A 23464-nucleotide genomic window follows, 5' to 3' on the forward strand; every position below is an offset into this window, starting at 1 on the left:
TAGGCTTCACATCCAAGGACGGAACCAATAATAGAAATTGAATGTAGCACTAAATGCACACGGGGCCAAAACTTTGACGGACATTTAATGATCTCAAATATCACCGCTTTCGTCGGCTAATGGTTTGGAATCACCGCGTCCCAGCAATATCTAGCTAGCTATATAATAATTCATTTCCAGCGGTAGCTACTGCTAGGTTATCGATTCTGGCTAACTAGCTAGCTGTCTAACAAAGCTAGCTAGATTGTTCCGTCGTTGTGTCGTCTGATGTTAGCTAGCTACCCCAGTGCTACGTAGCTCGCCAAGAGGCAACGTTAGTGTTGCCATAACCTAACCGTAGTCATAACGTTATTTGCTAGAATGGAGCATTTCCATGGAAAGGTAACTAAAAACACTTGCAATGAAATAAACAAAGTTTGAAAATAAGATGCACAGCACATTTTGAAAATTTTTGTAATGCAAGTTCGACTAGCTAACGTTATTAGCTACCTTAGCAAGTGATTGTATCTAGGCCAGCTAGTGCTAACTGGGTTTGCAACACGTCCAACGTAAACATAGCTAGAATGTCTCCGTTCAAAGGAATGGCCTGACTGAGCCTTGCGTGCTCTAAATGAATATGATTAGCTAGCTAGTAGGACGTATGTAAAGGTCGGAGCTGAGAGGGCATTGGTTACATGCAGCATTTGATTCCCTGTAACTTTAGAGCACTGCAGAAGACCACTTGATTCCAGGTTTTCAGTTTGGCACTTCATCTCCCTCTACAGATTTCATACACCGCTGAACCCAAGATGAAAATGTTCTCGGTTTCCCACAAGACTGCCTTTGTGGTTGACCACTGCCCCTACATGGCCGAATCCAGCCGTCAACAGGTGGAGTGTGATGTGCAGACTAAGAGTCGTGCCCAGGGCGTGATCCCACTGGCCCCCGTGTCCAAGTCCCTGTGGACCTGTGCCGTGGAGTGCTCCATGGAATACTGCCGCATACTCTACGATGTATATCCCACCAACAAACTGGTGAGCCCCCTATGTTTTTCTCTTCCATTGCATACCACCTACACGACCTAGACATGTATCCGGGCTAATTTATATTGCATATACGGAGCCCTGTAACTAGTGATGGTGAAATGAGGCTTTCTGAAACACAGAGGCACATTGTATCGCAAATAGATTCATCACTCAGGCCTCATTAAAGGTACCCAATGTAGTTTTTGACCACTAGTATGCGCTCTAGAGCAAATTTGGGATGGTCCTTTAAGCATAAATCACAAGCAAAAGTTTGCAAAGAACTTTCGTGAGTGAAAGTGAGTCAAGTTGCATGTGCTGCTGGAGTTGGTTAGAAGAATTGTAAAATATGAATTAGTTAAATATAAGCCCCTGTCTCATCCCAAGATTGTATTTTACCAATTATATTTTACAATTTACTTTTTATTTGATGAAAGTGGGTGCTGATATGAGAAAATGAATAGACTAAGTAGAATTCAAGGATTCTTTCATTGTCAGGCCTACATCCAATATACAAGTAGCCATATGTTGGGTAAAATTGATGAGTAAAAGTATGTTTTGGCTCCTCAACCTAATAATAAAAACAGTACAGTAGCAATACAGTGAGAATATGGTATGCACAAAGTGTATAAAGTGTATGTTAATGATATCAATTAATCAATTATTAATTGATTAATAATTATTGACTTTCAATTCATCTGACTCCTTCAGTTTATCTGACTCCTTCAGTACTCTCATAATGATTAAAGCTACGTGAGATAACTTGGCAGGTTTCAAAGTGTGAGGAATTTGTAGCATATTTTAAAGACAGGATAACTGGCATTAGGATGAATATCACCTGGTCAAGACCAATCTGTACAATGTTTTACTTGTTGAGCCTAATCTTCCTCAGAGCAGGGTTATGAACTTGTTTACACAAGTTGACAGAGATGCTGAGCAAAGTGGTGTCAACTTAAATCATCTACCTGCCCCCTTGATCCTATTCCCACCAAGTTATTCAAGACTATTTTTTTTCACTCTGTATCCATGGACACATAAGCTATTGGAGCATTATGGAACTCGAAGCCGTGGGATGTCACGTCGTGCCTAACCACTCCAACTAGCCGTGGCGATATCTGTGACATCCCATGGCTTCGAGTTCCCTAAAGCTTTTATACAACAGTTGCCACATTTATCTGTCAATATTTTAAAAAGAAAGACAATGCAAACTTTAAAATGTATTTTTAATGGAACTATTTGTTAATAATTTGTGGATACTTCCGCCGAAAAAGGGAACGTTGCCAGGCAACGACAATGCTACAACACATCTTTGTAAACATTGATCTGGACACTGCCACGGCTACTAATAAGAGGTGGATTGATATTAAAAGATGTGCGAACATTCCATTTTAGCATGGGGATATCGTGGTTATCGCCACGGCTGGAATGCAAACTGACCAATAGAGACAATGGACCTGATCTATACCGTTGTATAAGTAAGGGATAATCAACGAGTAGGTGTGCGTTTAACAGTTTTAAAGCATGACGTGGAGGCGAATGAACCACCCGACGCGCAGCGGAGGGTGATTGCCTCCACGTCGTGCCTTAAAACCGTTTAACGCACACCTATGAGTTGATTATCCCGCTTATACCATGACCCCACATGCCAAAGACAAATAAATGTCCCATTTACTCGCATTTTGTACATTATAATATAAAGAAATGTTATTTATGTGTTGCTCATTGCTGAGTTTCATTATAGTCCCTCACTGCTAAATCACGTTGCTATGGAATTACAAATTGAATATCATATTTCTTGGAGGAACAGCGTTGACATCCAATAGTTAACATGGTTTTGGAACCGTAAATGTAATAGAAAGTGTCCATTACCTTTTCGTTCAGCAATGTCTCTCAACCCTGGATACGACCTAGCAACCAAACAATGAGCCTAGCAACCCAAACTAGCTAATTCCATAGCCTACTGTACCCATATATGACTGTAGCTACCTGATATTGCTAGATAGCAATGAGCGAAGTGTAGGCTACTGCATATTTGCTGTACAACATATAAATCATCCAGCTGTCAAACCTAGTTGCCAACAAACTGTATGATAGCCAGACACCTGATTGTCCAACTCCAAAAGTATTGTTTTCATGTCGTGGTATATCAGTGTCAGTTGTATCTTACGTTCATTGTGAGTTGATTTGCGAGGGCGGGATGTGTCATACCATAGAAACATTAAAGAGCTGTCAAAGACGTACAACTGACAGTGATAGGCTAACGTTATAACACGAAGTGAAAAAACAATTTTTGATGTCTGGCCATCATAAAGAGTTTGTTGGAAAATAGATTTGACAACTGGACAATGGATGCGTTGCAGAGCAAATATGCAGTATCCAACACTTTGTTCATGGCTAGCTAGCAATGGTACAGCAGGCTATGGAATTAGCTCATTTGGGTTGCTGTCAAAGCCGGCGCATTAATTTAGATCGGTAATTAAACTTCAGCCGAACTACGTGTGCGTATACACAGTTTTAACACACGTCTGCTGGCCAATCAGAAAATAGTATTAACCCAGGCCATGGTATAATGTAAATTGTTCCCTCAGTACAGGCATTTTTCCATCAGCACTTGAAACTGCCCTGGTAAAAACCCATTCTGAAGAAAAACAACTCCTCAGTCCTCAATTTTAGACCAATCTCCAACTTCCCCTTTTTACGTAAAGTTCTAGAATTTTTTATCTATTTCAACAGCTTAGTGATTTCCTAGCAGCAAATTGTATCCTGGACACTTTTCAGTTAGGTTTTAGTGTCAGAGCACAGAGGCAGCGCTGGTCAAGGTCGTCAACGACCTCGGAATCAATGCTGACTCAAAAGCTCCCTGTCCTTGGCCTCCTGGACCTGAGTGCAGCATTTGACACATTCAAAGTTTTGTTTTCATTTGTTGATCCAGCTCGTGATTCAGATCTTCTCCAAAATTTAAAAGCTTGTAAGTTGGCCCATGCTACACCCCTCCACCGAGTTTCATGAAATTCGGTCAGGTAGTTTTTGCGTAAACCTGGTTCAAAAAATGAGTGTTTGGGCGGGCCCATGGACCTAACCCGTGCTTTGGATCCGCTTCAAAATTGTGTGGGTTCTAAGCTGAACCATGCTACACCCTTCCACCGAGTTTAGTGATAATTGGTCCAGTAATTATTGCCTAATTCTGCTAACAAACACATACACGTCACAGAAAACACAATCTCTTGCCTTGTGCTGTCGCAGAGGTAATTACATTAACATAGACATATGCAATATAACTGAACCTTGATACAGGTCTACCACATTACCCAAACAGTGCGTTGAGAACTCCAAAAATAATTTATGTTGTCATATGGTAAATATCACAAAAGTATACAAAAAAATAAGATATCAGCTTAAGTGCTTTGGCTTACAATGGTTTAAAGACATGTTTTAAGGAATGTCTACATATTGGTTCATTCTTTTGACTGGTGTAAAAAAGTTGTGCACCAAATAACTATACCCCTGTTATTTAAAGGACAGGTTCAGAATCTAGCATTATAAGCCATGTTATAAGGTTATTTACGATCATACAACGGCCGATATCAAAGTTTCGTCAACCGGTGCACTCTTGAGATATAGCCCATCGCCGCTAACACACTCAATGGATCCATAAGTGTATAGACAAAATCCCTCAAAAACACCATAACCTCTCGTTTTCAAAGACAGAACTGGTGTCCGTTTAACTGGTGTCCGTTGATGCTCTGGCAAAAAAATTGCCACAATGTATGCTTCCGATCGGGTTTTATTGATCATATTATACCCATTGATTTGTATTGACAACAAGGCCAGAGATGTTTGGATTCATCCACGTCCCATATTTATTTTGATCAACAAACACTTCTACCAAACACTATCAACAGCTGCAAAGCAATCCTAGGCTTCTCAACTTGTTGTTGTTGTTGTTGTGTACAGTAGACCTGTAACCCGGAAGCGGCTATTCTTCTACGGTAGCTTCCAAACTTAGTCAAGACCTCCCAAAGTTCAAGCGGAATTTTACAAACGCCTATACTGCGAGTGAAAATAGTTCTATGCTAAATGATTTTTGTCAGAACTTCAACGGACACCGGTGACCACTCGGTGAGTTTCCTGTCTTTGAAAACAAGAGTTTATGCTGTTTTTGAGGCATTTTGTCTATGCACCTACTGTATGGGTCCAGCTATATCTCGAGAGTGCACCGTTTGACAAAACTTTGATATCGGCCGTTGTATACAATCGTAAACAACCTTTTAATATGGCTTTTGCTAAATTCTGAACCTGTCCTTTAAATATTATTTGTTTATAGCTTGTATTACTATATTGTATTGACTCATGGGCATGTTTCAGGTCAATTACATTGTGAGTGATTCAGAGTTCCACATTCTGAACAGTTGGAGGCAAGAGGACCAGAGCACTCAAGAGGTAATCAACTTCCACATTTCACTCAGAGGTTTCCTGGAGAAAATGGAGAAAGACAACATGACTACAAATCCTAACATGGGTAGGGTCTCTCACGTTTAAAAAACACCTTTCCAGTTATTTCTTGTCTTTCCATCCTAGTAGTAGGGTGCACAAGGATCCATGTGGTGAGGACGGGAATCACCTTACAAGATTTTTCACGTGTGTGGTTGCATTTCGGAACATCGGACCACATCTTAAGCCCCTGACACACCAGACCGATAATTGGCTGTCGTGAACGTCCTTGAGTGTCATGAGTGTCAATGGCTTGAGTTGGTGCAGTGTGTCGCACACCATTGGCTACATCGGATAATTTTCGGCATGAGTCGGGACATTTGAGCATGTCTAATCGGCGTCGGAGTGAGCGGGCACGTCGGGAAAAGAGAGATCACTCTGATTGGCTTACAGAAGTCACGGAAGTGACTAAAGCAAACAAACTCAAACCAGTGATATTAAAGATGGCTACCTTACGGTGAAAACAAAAACATGGGGAAAAAAGCTCAACGCAAATAATTGTAAAATCCGTGGAATACCATAGTTTCATGTAGATTCAATTGAACATGTCATTGGATCGTTATGACACATTTCAGAAAAATCGCTATTCACGACGTCAACTGCATTTCGGTGTAGCCTACTACTGCATTTTGTCATCCAAGTCCTTGTATGCTACGGTGCAATGTTGAATGTAATGTAATCTTGAACATTGGGTAAACAACAGTACAGTTGATTCCATGTTCCATGTATGAAGCAGAAATATGAAGTAGAAGAAAAAACCCAGGAGCAATGTTTCTGCACTTCCCCGCTCATAGGCTGCAGTGCACTCTATTCAAATCTAAATGTGACTACTTTAGAAGAAAATTTGTAGTTAACGCCTTGGTTTCTTTTCAAACACATAGGAGATTCTTGATTAACAATCAAATTCCTTTTACAAAATAGAGGGGATAAGGCAAACACCTTCAGTTACAAACGGGTGTAGTGGTAAATACAGAGGTGGGTAAACTGTTGAATACAGTTTACCCACCTTGTTTTCCCTCATTGATTAACACAGTTGATCAGAAAATAGCTGAGTAACCTCTCAGACTCATTTTAAAGAGGTGGGAAAACCGAGTTTACCCTCCGCTACAGCCCTGGTTACAATAAATGTTAAGAAGGAAGACAAACATGATTGAAAATCAAAAAGTTAAAATTTATTAAAATGTTGCTGGAAGGAGCTGCAGAGGGAAGTCAATGGGTTATCGACTTGAGGGAACTAAGTTCAGTCAATTACTTTATTACTTTTGTTTTGTTACAAATGATGATTTGACAAGTAGAAAGAGGTATACAAATCGGATTTGGACACACACGGCAGATAAACTACAAACCAGATTTCAGAATACACCTGTCCAAATACTAACACTATATATTAACTACTGGGCTAACGGGAAAGTTCCTTGACAGTCACTGTAGGATCCATGCATGCTTTCACCCATTTTGTGCGGTTTCTCATTCTCTTTCACCTATGCCTCTTTTGTTCTACAACACAAGGAGCCAGGGCTGATAACGACAGTGCTAATTTCAATTTATCAGACCTCTTCAATTTACACAATTTAGTAGACATTTTCAGAGATTACCATCTTGCTGAGCGTGAGTGCTGTATTTGTAGCTAAACAAACGCAGCGTTATTAACGTTTTATACATCCGGTGGTCTTCCGTTTCCCCTTTATACAGACTACTACCACCTGGTGGTGTGGAGTTATTTCATCTCACGCAAGTGCAGAAACGTACACGCTTGTCGGCTGCTGGCTGTTGTCCGCTTGGTGTGTTCAAGTGAAACTTGTCGGCCCTGAAACAGGCAACGCAAGGCGACGCAGCAGTTGTCCTCGTTGGCGCTAGTTCTTTGATGTCGGGTTGGTGTGTCAGCCCCTTTATCCCGCTGTTTGCTGTAAAATGTAAAGCAAAATGCATGTTTGTGTGCGGCACTCATGTAAAAACACTCTCTGTAAAAACAAATCTTGCTGAGGTATACAGTTTGCAAAGTCTTGTACTGTAGAATATTTTACAATTGCACAACTACCCTCTCTGACTCATTTCTTCCTTGAAACACTATTGTTTGAGACAGATTTTGCTGTAAGTATCTGGACCTACAGTACTTCTTTCCTTTGTGTTAGCTCATGTCAGCTCTGGCAGCGGTAGGGCCGCCTAACCCACACGAGGACCCAGAGTGTTGCAGCGTCCTGCATGGGCTGGTAGCGGCAGTGGAGTCACTCTGCAAGATTACAGAGCTGCAGCATGAGGCACGCACCACCCTCATGGACACAGCTGACAGGGTTGCCAACAGAGGGCGCATTATCTGCCTCACCAACGCCAAGAGGTAAAACAAAGCACAGCGGTTGGACTCATGCAAATCTGTCTTTATTGCTATATTCTTCATTGTTTGAACTTTTGACAGGCCTTAGTTGAAGTGTATATTCTGTTTGTCTTTAGCCTTAATTACCTTTGTCTTAACCTTTATCTTCATACACAGTAGAATGAGCATATTCTCAGTTTCCGTCTGTTTTACAGTGACACCCATGTGCGGATGCTTGAGGATTGTGTCCAGGAAACCATCCTAGAGCAAAACAAACTGGCCGCCGGCTCAGATAGGTGTGTGTGTCTGTGTATGTGTGTGTGTATAGTATACATACATTTAGAGGGTGCAAGTGACTGGCCTGAGCTTCATTCTTATGATATGATTTGTTTAAGGGTAGAAGAGGTTGCTTGCTTTTTTTTGAGCCATTGCTACAAGCTGTTATCTGCGTTACAGACTAATGGCCATCCAACAATGTGAGCTGGTTCTAGTCCACATCTACCCTCAGGGGGAGGACACCCTGGTCTCTGATCGACCAAAGAAAGAGGTGGGTGCTTGGAGTATTTGAGCCCAAGGCCAAAGGTTAATTGAGAATATGTATATAATTAATCTATAATGGTTAGAGATTGTTGGCCTTTAATTTAGCAAATATTATGTTATACATTTCTTGGTATGCAAAAAAAAAAAAGAAGCAAAACTGTGGTCTTGAACATCGTTCCATGTCCCCTGGCAGGTGTACCCTTTGCTGACTAGTGAGGTCCACAGTGTACGGGCCGGGAGACATCTGGCTTCCAAACTCAACGTTCTTGTTCAGCAACACTTTGACTTGGCGTCTACCACCATCACAAACATCCCCATGAAGGTAAAGGCCAGTCCACATTCAAACTATCACTGTAAACTATATTGCTATAACTATTTAGTTGGTTGAGTGAGTGTCAACACTAGAGAATGTTATTGTTCCAGGCACCTTTCAATCAAACGGTTTTTCTATCTTACTAATGACATGAATCATAAAGTTAGGGTTATTATTATCCATGTTAATTTAAAGTGGCAAGCTCAACCCTTTTCATATAGCCTAAATGTTGCTTTTGCTACTCTATTATTGCTGATTGAGGTAACACAATAATGATTCAGCCTTCCCCTTATTCATGAAAGCCTTTCCATTTTCAGTTCTGAGAGTTCTACTGTAGGTGTCTGCATGACCTTCCCTGCAGATAGGCCCAGACGGGACACAGGTAGTGAAGGCATGTTACATAAAACAGTGGTTGGTCCATCAGAGAGGATAGGCAGAGTTATGCTCTGCTCTGGCAGCTGGAGCTGGTCCCTTAGCGTCTTCATTGCAAGCAAGTCTAAAGTCCAGCAATCATGGCCCTCCAAACCACAACCCCCCCTCAGAACTAGTCCATTCATTTGTGTATGAAACATTTTAAATTGTGGTATTCTATCAATTTTGTGTGTGACGAGGTTGGGATAATCCAATTGTAAACTTGGGGAATTACAGAAATGTTACACAGGTGTTTAAAGCTAACTAACCAAGACAACACTGTCAACAAGCAACATGTTTGAATTCATGCCCATATCAATATTATATGTTTTTTTTTTGTAATGCACTTGATGACAATGTAATTAGCTAGCAAACCTAAACTAGCTAGCCAACCACACAAGCTAGCCAACCAGAGCTTGCACACAGGACCACTGAATGTTACATTGGAAGATAAGATACTTAAATAATCCCTGTGGGTGAATATTGGTGTTTCAGCAGTGGAAAACGTACAGCAGCGGGAAAAAAGTACAGCAGAATAGATAGAGAATATTAAAGCATTATGGAACGAGAAGCAGTGGGATGTCACGGACATCGCCACGGCTAGCGGGAGTGGTTAGGCACGACGCGCAGCGGAGTGCTGTTACACCCCGCTAGCCGTGGCGATATCAGTGACATCCCATGGCTTCGAATTCCATAATGCTTTTATACAACGGTTGACACATTTATCCGTCAATATTTCAAAAAGAAAGACAATACAAACTTTAAAATGTATTTTTAATGGAACTATTTGTTAATTATTTGCGTATACTTCTGCTGAAAAAGGGAACGTTGCCAGGCAACGACAATGCTACAGCACATCTTTGTAAACATTGATCTGGACACTGCCACGGCTACTAATAAGAGGTGGATTGATATTAAAAGATGTGCGAACATTCCATTTTAGCATGGGGATATCGTGGTTATGGCCACGGCTGGAATGCAAACTGACCAATGGAGACAATGGACCGGATCTATACCGTTGTATAAACATAGATAATATACATAGCCCATAGATAATATACATAGCCTATAGATAAAATTAAATTACAAGAAAATTACAAGTAAAAAAAGTAAACGGTATGCATAAATATAGGATACATACATACATACATATATACTCTACATACAGTACAGTCTAGATATATGTATAATACTCAAATATACATACATACACAAGCTAGATTAATGCGACAGAGAGCTGACAATTCAAAAATGCTAGATGTGAAAATGCTAGAGTCTATTAGCTTGACTAAGCTTGTCTGTTAAGCTTAGCTAGCTACTCCCAAAATATTTTTTTTATAGTGGTGTGGCCCACATGCTGTCAGTCTGATGTAGGGCTGTTAACTGAGCTCAGGAATGATATTCGACTTTCTCTCCTAAATATTTTCAGAAAATCGAATATATTCGATTATTGGTATTATAATTTTGCAAAAAATGATGTCTATTATAATGGAACTAGTCGGTACCAGCTCTAACCACAAGAGGCTGCCTATTCTCAAACACAAACCATTAACTCTTTTGTGTCCATCTCTGTCAACATTCAAGTATTTACGCGATTCAAGTAGGCTGTTCAAGTATTAATTAGGCTGCTTGATTTCTTAAGACCACGCCTCTGTCCAACAAACAAAGCTTGTCCCGCGTTGTGTTCATAGATTAGACATTAGTTTTAAGAAAATGACTCTTAAAACACAGACAACTGGCCTGCAGGCTGCTGTACCATAATGTTATAAGAAAACAAGCTACACGATACTCCACACCTCCCTCCACACATCAGTACGAAGCTAGTAACGTTAGGTGCTTGATACAGTAGCTAATTAGCCCGTAGCTAGTAAACAGATCATTCTCACAGGCCTATTTTCTAAAAATGTTGTCCTGATGAATGTCAATCTGGAGTTTGCGAGGTGTTTGTGCTTTCCGCATAGGCTACATCGCCAACACCTAGCATTTAATCTGCTCCGTCCGAAATCCAAATCTCATGGCTATATCCCTTTTAAAAATAGTTCAGGCCTTTGCTACTGGGGCTGACAGCTATTAACACGTTTAGCATTGAGATGATAAGTTAGGATAAGAGTCATTAAGGTCCAAATTTAAGTTTGTTGCTTCAATAATGTTAAAACAGGCATGACGTGACAACTGTGCCACCTACAGCTGGCCGAAATCGATGAAGGTGATTAATTTGTGTTAATTGTTATTAATGTATTAATTATGCATAATTAATGTAATTAACACGTTAAATTGACAGCCCTAGTTTTGGCATGATTAGAAGATCGGCGAGATTCGAGAGGCTGTGTGACGCGCACTGCTTTGTGGTAGCCTACTAATCGAATCTACACTTAAGATCGATTGAGCATTTTTCCCCCATCGATTCTGCATTTTTTCCCCAAAGTTGATGACTAATTGAAGTTCGAATATTTATTTGACAGCCCTAGTCTGCTGACATCACACAAGGGACACTTTTTAGTTTTGAAGTGATCACTGGAAAATCCCAAAACACCTGCAATTATGCTAGGTGTCGCCAAAAATAACAATAAACTGAAAAGTTTGAGATTGGCACTTTCACAAAGGTAAGTACGACATGTGCATGTGTTCACATGTCTTATTTATTTTGATAAGGTGGCCATAGAGGTAACGTGCCAGTGTCACTCTGTTGCTCGTCATTATTGCTTCTTCTCTCACTTGCCATCTCACTAACGTTAGGCTCAATCTTAGGTTCTATGACTAATAAACACACATGAAAACCTCCAGGAAGCTACCGCTTTAGTGAGCTACGCCACAAGCTAACTAGTCAGTGTTATGGGTGGGCGGTATTTAGATTCAAATCGGGAGTAAATTCACCTCAGGAGTAAATTCACCCCCCCCCCCCTCACAGCGAGACTAGCCAGTTGTGCTTGGCTTATTTGTACATTTTTAGTGCAGTGGCACCACTTTAAAGGTGTAGTGTGTTATTTTGAACATTTAGCCCTATTTATGATATGTCTAACATCAATCTGAAACATAGAGACCATCATTTCATTGATCGCTCAAATATTGAGCTAGATCGAGATTTTCGTCCGACTCAAATTTCTTTATAATGGTAGTGGCCAGGGCATGTAAATATGCGTTCAAAAACTAGCAGGAAGCTCAGTGTGTAATCTTACCGGTCTCAGTATGCTGTACTGAGAAATGTATCACAATCCGTTGCGTTATGTGCTTGGCAAGGCTTGGATATGAGCATTGCTCCAGCCTAATTTTCACCGCTCCCGCACAGGGGTTCCGGGGAGGGGTAAGTAATCCCGGCTATTTAGGATTTGTAAATTGTTTTTGTTTTTTGGGATTTGGAATCCACCTAGCTAGGTGAGCGCATTCTACATTATAATAATGGATCATTATTATTATTATTATAATGACAAAGAACTTGATTTAAATATGATGGCACTGGCTACAGATTTGAGCCTGACACAGGCAATCGACTCTAAGAGATGGATGATAGGAGCGCAAGACAAGCAGAAGTAAACAGATGCCCACAGAAGGTGAAAGCTACCGAACGGTACGTTTTATTGGCAACAAACAAACATGGAATTAAACAATACACCCTGCCATTAGCTACTGGATTAAATCACTATGGAGTGGAATCACATTACCACTAGTAAATTCATCTTCGTCTATGCTCTCCACAAACCCGCAAGTCTGACCTACGGAGCACTCAGGTTGGAGTGTTTGTCGATCCCCAGAACAAGCCAAAATTTCAATCGGTCTGGGTCTGACAGCCTATAAACAGAAATGTGTATCGATGTTGCATTCATTTTGTTCCCACAACTGGGGACTGTACATTCGCGCACCATTGCTGTTATACATGATATGTCCTGTTAAGTTTTGCTGTAGGCTAGTTGTAAACTCCTTCTTCATCTTGTTCTATGTTTGTACTATGAGCTTACTCTTGTCTCGTTACAAAGCTGAGGTTTACAGTGCAAAACGTAGTGCAGTTAGCAAAATAGTTCTTGTTCAAATGTAGCTGTTTCAACATACAGTACGCAAGTAGCCTATATTTATCAGGACAGTATACTGACACCAAGTTATATTAAACCATGAGTTTCCCATGTCTGAAAAAGCTACACATTAACATGCCCTTGCCACTTACATTGCAAAGAAATTTGAATCGGACGAAAATATCGATTTTGCTCAATACTTGAGTGATCAGTGAAATGATGGTCTCTATGTTTCAGATTGATGTTAGGCACATCATAAATAGGACTACTTGTCCAAAATAGCACACTACCCTTTTAACACTTGTCATTGCGATGCCATTCCTTCCACGATCACTTGCTTCCTGACTAGGCTCCATCTGGGGCTGTCAGACTTTTCAGAAATACGTGACCACCTCCTGAAACTAGGGATGCACCGATGCATCAGCCGAACATCGGCCGATATTGGCCTTGTTGACAGCCATCGGCCCATCGGCAAATATAATTACATTCACCGATGGTAGTGGCCGATGTTATGTTGCAACAATAACGGCTTTTTTTTGTCGCAAAATGTAGCCTACCCAGCTGCAGATTCGGAGAAGATCCGTGACGTAACTCCGCAAACGCACGTGTAGTTTGCTTTCAAATTAAAGTGAAATAAAAATTGCCGTTTTGGAACCAAACACTTAATTTCTTTGGTTCCCTGGCACAAAAGGGGGAATAAAAATAAAATAAAATAATCATCGGCCATCGGCATCAGCCATCGGCCGGATTGTTATTTTAAACATCGGCATCGGCCCAGAATTTTGCAATTGGGTGCATCCCTACCTGAAACTACCCCTTTAGACAGCTATGCCACCGAAAAGCTAGCAATCCAATATGCACAGGTGGTTGATATTTCAGTGGAGTATGTTTAACCAATTCATCTCACTTGCACTAAAATGTGGGCTTGCATTTTCTATCAGTAGTCCATATTATTTCTGCTCTGAATCCTGTCTTTTCAGTTTGCTCATTCCTCTATGAACCATAGAAGACCATTTTTATTGGCTGCTAATGTTTTATTGTGGATTGTCATTCCCATCAGTTGCCGTATCAGTTATCATCATTAGTAGAAGGCTGCTAATGGTCTGGATTTCATATTTCCCATCAGACAGGCCAGCCCTTTGGTTATCCCAAGTCATTAAAGGGCAGATGCCTCCTTGCCCATATACGGTCACAAAAGAGTCTTAGGATAGAGTCTTAGGCCCTTATCTACTAAGATCCCAAATAAAGAGTGCAAAATTGCATTGGTAGTCCTTCAGATTGCACGTTTAGTTGGAATGCATTTTGCAGGTGATCTATCAAGGATAATTGCGTGAATGACAACAGGTGTAAAAGTGTGAAGACAGACCTATTTAAAAGAGGGGTTGTTCGTGTTGTATCCCACAATTGCACCATGGAAGAGGAGGGAAAACGCAAAAGCAGTAGACTTAACTATTATTTCGTTTTGCAACACGCCAAAGGTGCGCTCAATGATGTTACTCGTGCGGATATGGACCGCATTGTATCTGCTCTCCCCGGGAGTATTTGGGTGCAAAACGAAATAATAGTTAAGCCTGCTGCAATAAAATTATTCTCTCTAGCATGAGACTGTGGCTCAGCTGTAACGTTATAGAACCACAAGACACTGGAAATAACCCAGATAAAAACCCAGATGCAATTAAATAATTAACTTAAAATGAATAAATGCAAAAATAGCACATAGTAGACTTAACTTTATAGACACGTAACCTTATAGACTCAAATATTTCCCAAATTGAGGTGCCTATAAACCAGCCATCTCCAAAGTCACCATCTCGCAACTTGGAGAAGAGAGCACAGTTCCTCACAATGAAGGAATTAGTACCTGCCCTACAAAGGTATTAAATAGCAAATGTAAACACCATCCTTGATAAGTCACTGAGCATGTGCTACAATTATGTATTTGCATTTTCTCCTCCCATATTTTGCACGCGAGGGTAGGTATGCCCATTATTAATTATTATTATTAATTTCGGCCAAAAGTACTAATTGGATAGAGCGTGCAAATTTGTACACTTGGAAGGACGCAATCCTCCATGCACACCGTTCATAGATTACCTTGCATATTTATTTGCGGGTATTAAGGCCTTTGCACACGTAAAACTTTAGTAGATAAGGCCCTTAGAGTGCTAGTGTATGATCAATTTTTCCTTTTGAATTTATTATAGAAGCTCTGCTAAGTGACAGAGAGACAGCCATTACTCCAGGAGGAGGTGCATGACTGGGCTGCTCCAGCAGTGGCCTGTTTCTAGTGTAGTGAGAGTTGATTGACACAGGGGCTACCAAGGGACAGTGCACTACAAAATCAAAGTTTAGCAGATGTTCTCAAAGCTCAAAAAGTCACCCTACAAAAGTTAACAAATACATTGTTAATGTCCATGCCTTCTCTCCCACGTCCCATCATGCTCCACACATCTTAACAACCCTTGCCTACACCTGTTTAGGCTGGCTCCACCTCAAATTAATGATCGATTCCTGTTTTGTTAATTTCTTCATCCCATCATAATGTTTATATGACTCTTGGAATGGCTGCTGTTTTCATGCTGTATTTTCTGTTTTGCTAGCCCACATTAAATGTTTGTGACCAGGTCAGTACTTTCACACACACCAAAGGGACCGCAGAATGCTCAACACTCCTTATATTTTGAATTGACAGTCCAGTATATGACACATCAGAGACGGGGATGGACGATCCACCCACAGCAGATGCATGCTTTTGGTTTTAGTCCAGCTCTAACACACACCACACACACACACCTGATTTAAAGACCAATGTTGAAAATGTGAGATCCAAGTTGATTAATCGATTAATCGATTGATTCAATTAATCGTGTGGTATGTTGGTGCTAGGCCAGAACAAAAGTAGACCGTGTGGACTGGAGCTGCCCATCCCTGATCTAGATCAGCATCAATGTTTTTTGGCAAATAGACATGTATGCACCCTGTAGTTGTCTAAACTTTCCCCCTCATATCTCAATCCATACGCTGATTACCTTTGACGATACCTTCTCTTCCTGTGAGATACATTTGGTCGCACCCCCACCCCGCCTGTGTAGTGTCTTGCTGTGGTCCTCTGTGCTGTGTTGAGTAGTAGTTGTTGAATCAGAGCTATCATCATTTTTACCTCCCATTTCTCTCTCTCTCTCCCACACTCTCATCCTGTCTCTCACACTCTCATCATGTACATAGTAGTGGTAGGCAGGTAGATGCCTTCTCATGTAACTTGGTAACAAATCTTTGGTCCTTATACATCCATGTTTATGAATATATTATGATATTCTGTGTTTTACATTTAAGAATATTCAATTTCCGAGATGTTAGAGGTCCAAAATTCTGACTGAAAAACAAGAAACTGCACAGCACTGCTCATTGTTATGTAATTTGACAAAGAATGAAAGAGTTACTGTAACAGCAACACATTTGATATGTGGATTTGAAAAGAGGGGGGTTTCATCTTGCTCTGTCACTTTGGAGTCTAGCGAACATGAAAGCAGCAGTCTGTGTATTATCTGAGTGCACTGTTGAGTATCACATATCCTGCTGATTTCTCTCATTGTTTCTCCTTGCTCTGTGGACATGTAGGAGGAGCAGCATGCCAACACGTCGGCCAATTATGATGTGGAGCTCCTTCATCACAAAGATGCCCACCTGGAATTCTTCAAGAGTGGTGGGTACCAGCATAGCTTTGTTTGTTTTTACATGTTAAGATATTCACAAAAATGGGATCAAATTATTTTTTTCTGTTGTGCAGGTGACCTGCACATGGCTGGTAGTACCAGTCGAGATAGTGGACTCAAGGAAACCGTTACACTAAAATGGTGCACTCCTCGCACAAACAGCATAGGTAGGCACTGTGAATTTGTATTCTTAAAGTCATAATCAGTTTTTGGAACAGTGCCACGCAGCCCTATCTGTGCTATCTAACATGCCTTCGAGAGAATGAACGTTTTTGGCATATGTTGTTGGGCTACCACATTAGGATTCTGTGGATTATGACGAGAAAGTATAGTTTAGGGCTATTGGGAACAAGTGACAATATTGCAAAATGCGCCCCATATCCATAATTTAGAACATTCAAAAATTGCAGAATTTGATACAACTTGGTCCTGTAGTGATTTGAAACCCTTTGTTGTGTCTTATCTGTATATTTCTTATCTGTGTGCGTGTGTATCAGAGCTGCACTACTGCACCGGGGCCTATCGCATCTCACCCACAGATGTCAACAGTCGTCCCTCTTCCTGTTTGACCAATTTCCTCCTAAACGGTGAGGCTGAGGCACTTTTAGCGAAGTACATTGATGTTCTATGAGATTTTTTCTGTTTTTATTTTTTCTGCTTCTCTTTACTTTTGAGTTTGTTGATCAGATCAAGTCCCAGATTAACACCTTGTTAATGCCCTGCATGTACAGCAGTCCAGTAGATAGCTGTTGTGTAATTGAATAGGCATAAACTATTATCTTAACGTATATAGCTACATATTCCTTGATCCTCCTCTCTCCGAGCAGGTCGCTCAGTGCTCCTGGAGCAGCCCCGGAAGTCAGGGTCAAAGGTCATCAGCCACATGCTGAGCAGCCATGGAGGGGAGATATTCCTGCACGTGCTCAATAGCACCCGCTCCACCCTGGAAGACCCTCCCTCTATTAGCGAGGGATGTGGGGGACGGGTGACAGACTACCGCATCACTGTAAGCCACTTCTTACCCGTACTACTCAGGCTTAAGCCGCTTTCACACCATGGTAATTTTCCTCAGGAACTAGGAACTTCTGGGGGTACTAGCTGTGTTCACATCACAGGAACCAGGGTCTAAAGGAAAGTACCAGGGAATTAATTTCCCCCCAGAAAGTCGCTATTGGCGAGGTGGTACAAGCCATTTTCCCACTAGAAAACCACAGGTACTTTCAGTGGCGATTGCTCCTACAGTATATGCCAAGGTAAACCTGGCATACCTATAACAAATCCAAATAAAACTTGATTTTTGCGCTTTCTTTCAGTGAAAGAAGGCAGAAAAATTGACTTTCTTTGTGTTAACTGTTTTGGTAGTGCTCCGTCACCCCCTACAGGGCCTCATGAAAATAAAGTCCACGGTTATGGTCAGTTGACAGCGGTCTAACTAGCTCATCACTTGGGCCAGGTAAAAGGCTTCTGGCTTACGGAAGTCAAGGAAAATGAAAAATCAACCAATTAAATTAGCCCACACATACAAAACCACGAAAAATGTCATCATTCAAGATGTAACCTGACCTGTGATTTGTGAAAATGCTTAAATGGGAGTACGGGTGTAGGGTAAGCCTGCTCTTGGGTGGCTCATATTACAATTCCTATTGACATTTTAACATGGGGACAGTTTATCCAATCAAAACTAGTGATGATTGTCCTGGCATTCATCTGGCTCTCAATCACCTGAGAGCCTGATAACGCGAGGCTAGTCACTTACAGTCACGTTAGCTATCTAGCTAACCACTGGCAGCGATCAACATGTAAAATGGAAAACTAGAACATTTGTTGAAAAATGATTTCACAAAACTAGCACCAGCTCATATGATTGATTGCAGGGCTGGTGGACTGGACTAATGAATCAGAGACAAGGCATTAGATTGTGTTTATTTGGGGGCAACCAATGTTTGAGTGCATGGCTGTGGATATACCTGGTCCAGGGCTTGTCTTATACTGTATAAACTAGGCTTGATCAATATGGTTTAAGATAAAATGGCAACCTGGTGTGGGTTTCCCAAAAACAAATGATCTTTTGATCAAGCCAAGGTCAATGATGCATGTCTCTGTCTTCTGCAGGACTTTGGGGAGTTCATGAGGGAAAACCGATTGACTCCAGTCCCAGAGACCCCAGCTGCTGGTCCCTCTGAGAAGTTGCCGGCGGAGAGGGCCAAAGGCCAGCTGGAGCGCTACACTCGCTACTGGCCAATGATCATCTCCCAGACCACCATCTTCAACATGCAGGCGGTGGGGAACATAGATGTTCTACTTCACTACCATCCAGTGTACACAAGTAGTCCCTAAACCCAATACATGGGTAAAACTGTAAGGATTAGAATGGTGTGAGAATTCTGCCCATCAAGGGTGATGGAGCCCAAACATCTCGCCCATCCCGGCCTTCAGGTCTATATCCCCCGTATTTAAGGGAAAGAAGATAAAACCTTAAATATTGAAAAACATAGACAAAGCATAGAGTAAAAATAATTTGGACAGTAATAACAAACCAAACCTACAGCTTAACAAGCACTTAAAAACACACTAAATCACTGTGATGCCTAATGGTTGATTTTTGATGTATATCAAATATATATTTACTAAAATGCTGGTTTTAATTTGTTTGGTTTGTTTATCTCCCAGGTGGTTCCACTCGCTAATCTCATAGTGAAGGAGAGTCTAAGTGAGGAGGATGTGCTAACTTGTCAGAAAACTGTCTATAACCTGGTGGATATGGAGAGGAAGAATGATCCCCTGCCCATCTCCACTGTTGGCTCTAGGGGCAAAGGCCCCAAAAGGTAAGTTGATAATGATGACTATTTATAATATGTACATGATTCAGGTACCATGTACAATGAAGCACTTAAGCCCAATTCCCATTGACCAAAAAACTCACCAACAGCCACCAACAACTGTCATATAAAACATAACCATGGGATGGCGCAGTTGACTAACATACTACGAGACGCCCTGTAACAGCATTTATTTAGTGTTTCAGTTATGGTAGAGTGCAGTTACAACAAATAACTTGTATTTGAGAGCTAGTAGAGTAACGTGCGAGTAAGATGTATTCGGCCACAACAAAAAGAGTTAAAAGTAGCCTTAAAAGTAGCCTATTGAATGTTGTGGACATTGTTTTATTCAGAAGATACAACACAGCCCACAGGGGAGGTGACACAGGTCTGTATTATTTTCACTGGCCTCTCGCTATAACTTTCCCTGCACGTTTGTGATGTCAAACATGACATCAGAAAAACTACGGAGGAAGGCACTGGTAATGTAAATGTCAATTGCATATTCATCTGGTGTTTCTTCCTGGTGGTCTTGCATTTACAAAGCCCATTTATTGGCGCAAATCTTCTGTATTTTTTGAATCTTTGGAAAATGGTATTGGCTGCACCCAATGTTTTGCTCGAACCTACGACTCAGAATAAGAGTGTCATGCTCTACCGACAGAGCTAGCTGTATCATGTATTCTGTTGTGAATTCTTCTGTGGTCATATTGTGATCTCCCTCCTCACTGGGTTATCATCTTTTTGGGCTCCAGGGACGAGCAGTACCGGATAATGTGGAATGAGCTGGAGACTCTAGTGAAAACACATGTGGGGGGGAGTGAGAAACACCAGCGAGTTCTGGACTGCATCAGCGCCTGCCGCAGCAAGCCTCCAGAAGAGGAGGACAGGAAGAAACGAGGGAGGAAGAGGGAAGACAGAGAGGACCGGGCTGAGAAGAATGGCAGCAAAGAGGCAGAGGACAAGAGCTGGCAAGAATCTGAGAGGTTGTTTGAAAGTTTTTTTGTTTTTTTTACATTCTGCTTTCTGTGCATGTCTGTGCTGAAATGTAAACAGGACAAATTCTATATTCATGCTCAATGCATTAGTTATTTAATTTTAATTTGCTGTCTAATATGGAGAACGACCCCTAGTAATCATTGTGCTCTTCTGTTCCACCTGGTGGTTGGTTATTCCACTACCAGGCTAAAGGGGGCGCTAGAGCGAGAGAAGGAGGAGCAGGAGTCTGAAGTAATAAAAGACTCCCCTGACTCCCCAGAACCGCTGAATAAGAAGCCCCGCCTGGCCTCAGAGGAGATTCAGATCCCTGAAAAGGCCAAAGGTTTGCATGCTTATACTCACTCCATCTATGGCAAATGTATGATTATTCAAGTAATCATATTTGTTTATTCTCATCTGAGTAATTTACATGACAATTTTTGCATTATTTCTTATTTAACAAAAACTCAGAATTCAGTTTCCCTCATAATAGTAAATATGTATATATAAGTCCTATATATAAATATTTATTAGTCCTAAATACTTTTGAATAGGGTTGCAAGGGGTGGAAAATGTCCAGAAACCTTCCGTAAATTTACCATGGCGAGTTAAGCTTGGGAATTGTGGAAATTGTTAGCTTTTTTTGTAGCCAACAAAACATGAAGTAAACATTTATTTTTATTTTTTTTGTGGTTTTCCGAAATGGGAAGCACTGGGTGTAATCATACCAGTCTCAGTATGCTCTCCTGTGAAATGTATCGCAATCCGAATGTTTTTACATGTTTGGCATGGCTTGGACATGAGCATTCCCCTGGTGCTTGTTCACTGTTCCCACAGAGGACTATGTTCAAGTCATGCTAAACCTAAAAATATTCGGATTCCGATACATTTTACAGGAGAGCATACTGGTGACTGGTAAGATTACACCTTGTGCTTGCCGTCTCAGAAAAGCACATTCATCATAGTTTTCCAACACATTTATGTATGCCCCATTGACTTCCATTGCAGCCCAGTGAGAGCCTGCATAAAAACTGCAGCTAGCTCAATACTGGAACGATCAGTCAAATGATGGTCTCTGTTTCAGGTTCATGGTAGACAGACCACAAATAGGACTAAATGTCCAAAATAGCACACTACCCCTTTAACCTTTTGTGTGGGGATTTTCTGAAACATCAATGAAATTCACTACCTCACAGTTGAGCTCTATTGTCATGCCTAGCAACGAAGTCAACCCTGCCTGAAGCTCTCCCCATTCCTTAGTAAAAGTTGGTCTGAGCAGCATTGTTAATTGCTTTTTAGGGGGCACTCTTGACTAGGGATTTTTAGCGCTAGTTAGGAGGACTGAGTGATTCTCTCAGATTCTTTGTGAATACAGCCCCAGATGTTTGTGACACCATGTAGTGGTTGACTATTTTCTCTGCACATTAATGTTTAATTTAGGTCCAGTCTCACTTCTCACCATGTGGACCAACAGAATCACTGCAGCCAACTCTAGAAAGCACCAAGAGTTTGCTGGAAGAATCAGCTCAGTCAACAACAAGGCAGAGTTGTACCAGAACCTTAATGATGAGAATGGGTTTGTAATGTGCTTTTGTCATATGTATGTGTATGAGTGCACGCACGTGTGTGTGTGTGTGTGTGTGTGTGGGTGTGTGTGCACCTGCATATCACTGATTATCAAGCATAATCTTGGAGCCGGCAGTAACATTTCACTGGGACCATACACCATACATTACATGTGACAAAGAAATCTTGAAAATATTGGATCTTTATTAAAACAAAGTTTGCTCTTCTTTTAACATATCTGTCTTATTTTATTAAATTTGACATCCACCTCGCTCATACCTGGTAGTTGTGAGGTATAATCTTTGATAGGGTAATCCTGAAATATAATTTGATCAATTAGACTGTTCACTGAAAGTTATATTTTTTTTGTCTGCAACAAAGTAATTTTATCTTCTGTTCACAGGATGGACCCTCACGAGAATGGGAAATCCACCAGATAATCTACAAGACCCTCTCACTTTTTCCTGTACCACAGCTACAATGGGAGTTTGGACAAGATCACATTTTCAGAAAGATTTTTTTTACTCAAGTTTGTATGGAAAGGCCACTCAAAATATTTACAGTAATAAAATATACAGTTTTTAACAGTTTTCTCTATTTGACTTTTTCAGGTGATATAATATGATCTCATGGTTTATGAAGACGAGGAACTGTATTCAGAAAATATCCTAAGCCTGAAAGTTGCTGAGTAAATGGTTAAAAAAGCAGGAGCTTCATTCCTAATTTTGAAAGCTGGTCTCAGAATAATTCACAAAGAATTTTAGTGGCTCCTGAACCTAGGAAAATGTAGGAGTGGTGGAAAGGCTGAAAGAAGTCTTAAGGAAAGGGGAACAGCTGCTTTTATTTGGCTACAGGGAAAATAGCAGTGCATTGGTGATGACTGTGACTAAACAATGCCCTCTCCAGTCCCCAAATAGTCCTGGCGGGTCATTTCATTTGGACTTTTGAGCATGCTATGGAGATATGTTTTATATGACCCATAAGTCAATAATATGGGTAAAAAGTAGGTTATTTTGTAGACTAGTGTTGATAATTGTTTTGTGTCATGTAAGAAATAAAGAGACATACCTTTTAAGTTAATAGTCTATAGCCTTGTCTAACTACAGGCCTAATTGCAATTAGCCAACATTAGTCCATCCTAGAGTAGCCTATATAAAGAAAAGTTGTAGTAGCTTATTTCTCTACATGACCAATTCACCGACACTAGGTTAGCTCCACATCTCCAATCACAGTGGTCATAGCAAGCTTGTTAAAATAAAAGTTGGTCTAAGCTTAGTGAAATGCTTTTAAGAAGAAACTCCTAGCTAGGAGGTTTGG

The 23464-nt window shown here is 40.9% G+C and overlaps 1 protein-coding gene across 2 annotated transcripts; it reads left to right on the plus strand.

The window, feature by feature from the left end:
- The first annotated feature begins 98 nt into the window (after nucleotides 1-98).
- ints13 (integrator complex subunit 13) lies at nucleotides 99-23175 on the plus strand. Of its 2 annotated transcripts, XM_084448172.1 has the most exons (17): nucleotides 99-381; nucleotides 765-1013; nucleotides 5367-5441; nucleotides 7625-7827; nucleotides 8019-8099; nucleotides 8260-8350; nucleotides 8537-8665; nucleotides 16690-16774; nucleotides 16859-16951; nucleotides 17282-17371; nucleotides 17612-17790; nucleotides 18897-19064; nucleotides 19455-19609; nucleotides 20359-20589; nucleotides 20788-20924; nucleotides 22022-22157; nucleotides 22551-23175. In XM_084448172.1, exons 1-17 carry the CDS (start codon nucleotides 361-363, stop codon nucleotides 22585-22587), a joined length of 2160 nt encoding a protein of 719 aa, XP_084304298.1. In that variant the 5' UTR covers nucleotides 99-360; the 3' UTR covers nucleotides 22588-23175. The 2 variants fall into 2 exon arrangements, with proteins under 2 accessions (XP_084304298.1, XP_084304299.1); XM_084448173.1 differs by lacking the exons at nucleotides 99-381; nucleotides 765-1013 and having other exon boundaries at nucleotides 5418-5520.
- Nucleotides 23176-23464: the final 289 nt, after the last annotated feature.

This window comes from Borostomias antarcticus (genome assembly GCF_949987555.1).
Source record: "Borostomias antarcticus genome assembly, chromosome: 13".
Taxonomy (NCBI): Eukaryota; Metazoa; Chordata; class Actinopteri; order Stomiiformes; family Stomiidae; genus Borostomias; species Borostomias antarcticus.

What these genes read in the sequence shown, in the direction of transcription:
- ints13 (XM_084448172.1), top strand. Translation starts at nt 361, where the DNA reads ATGGAGCATTTCCATGGAAAG. An exon ending in TGGAGCATTTCCATGGAAAG is followed by an intron (nt 382 to 764) that starts GTAACTAAAAAC and finishes CTCCCTCTACAG; the next exon opens with ATTTCATACACCGCTGAACC. An exon ending in TGCCTCACCAACGCCAAGAG is followed by an intron (nt 7,828 to 8,018) that starts GTAAAACAAAGC and finishes TCTGTTTTACAG; the next exon opens with TGACACCCATGTGCGGATGC.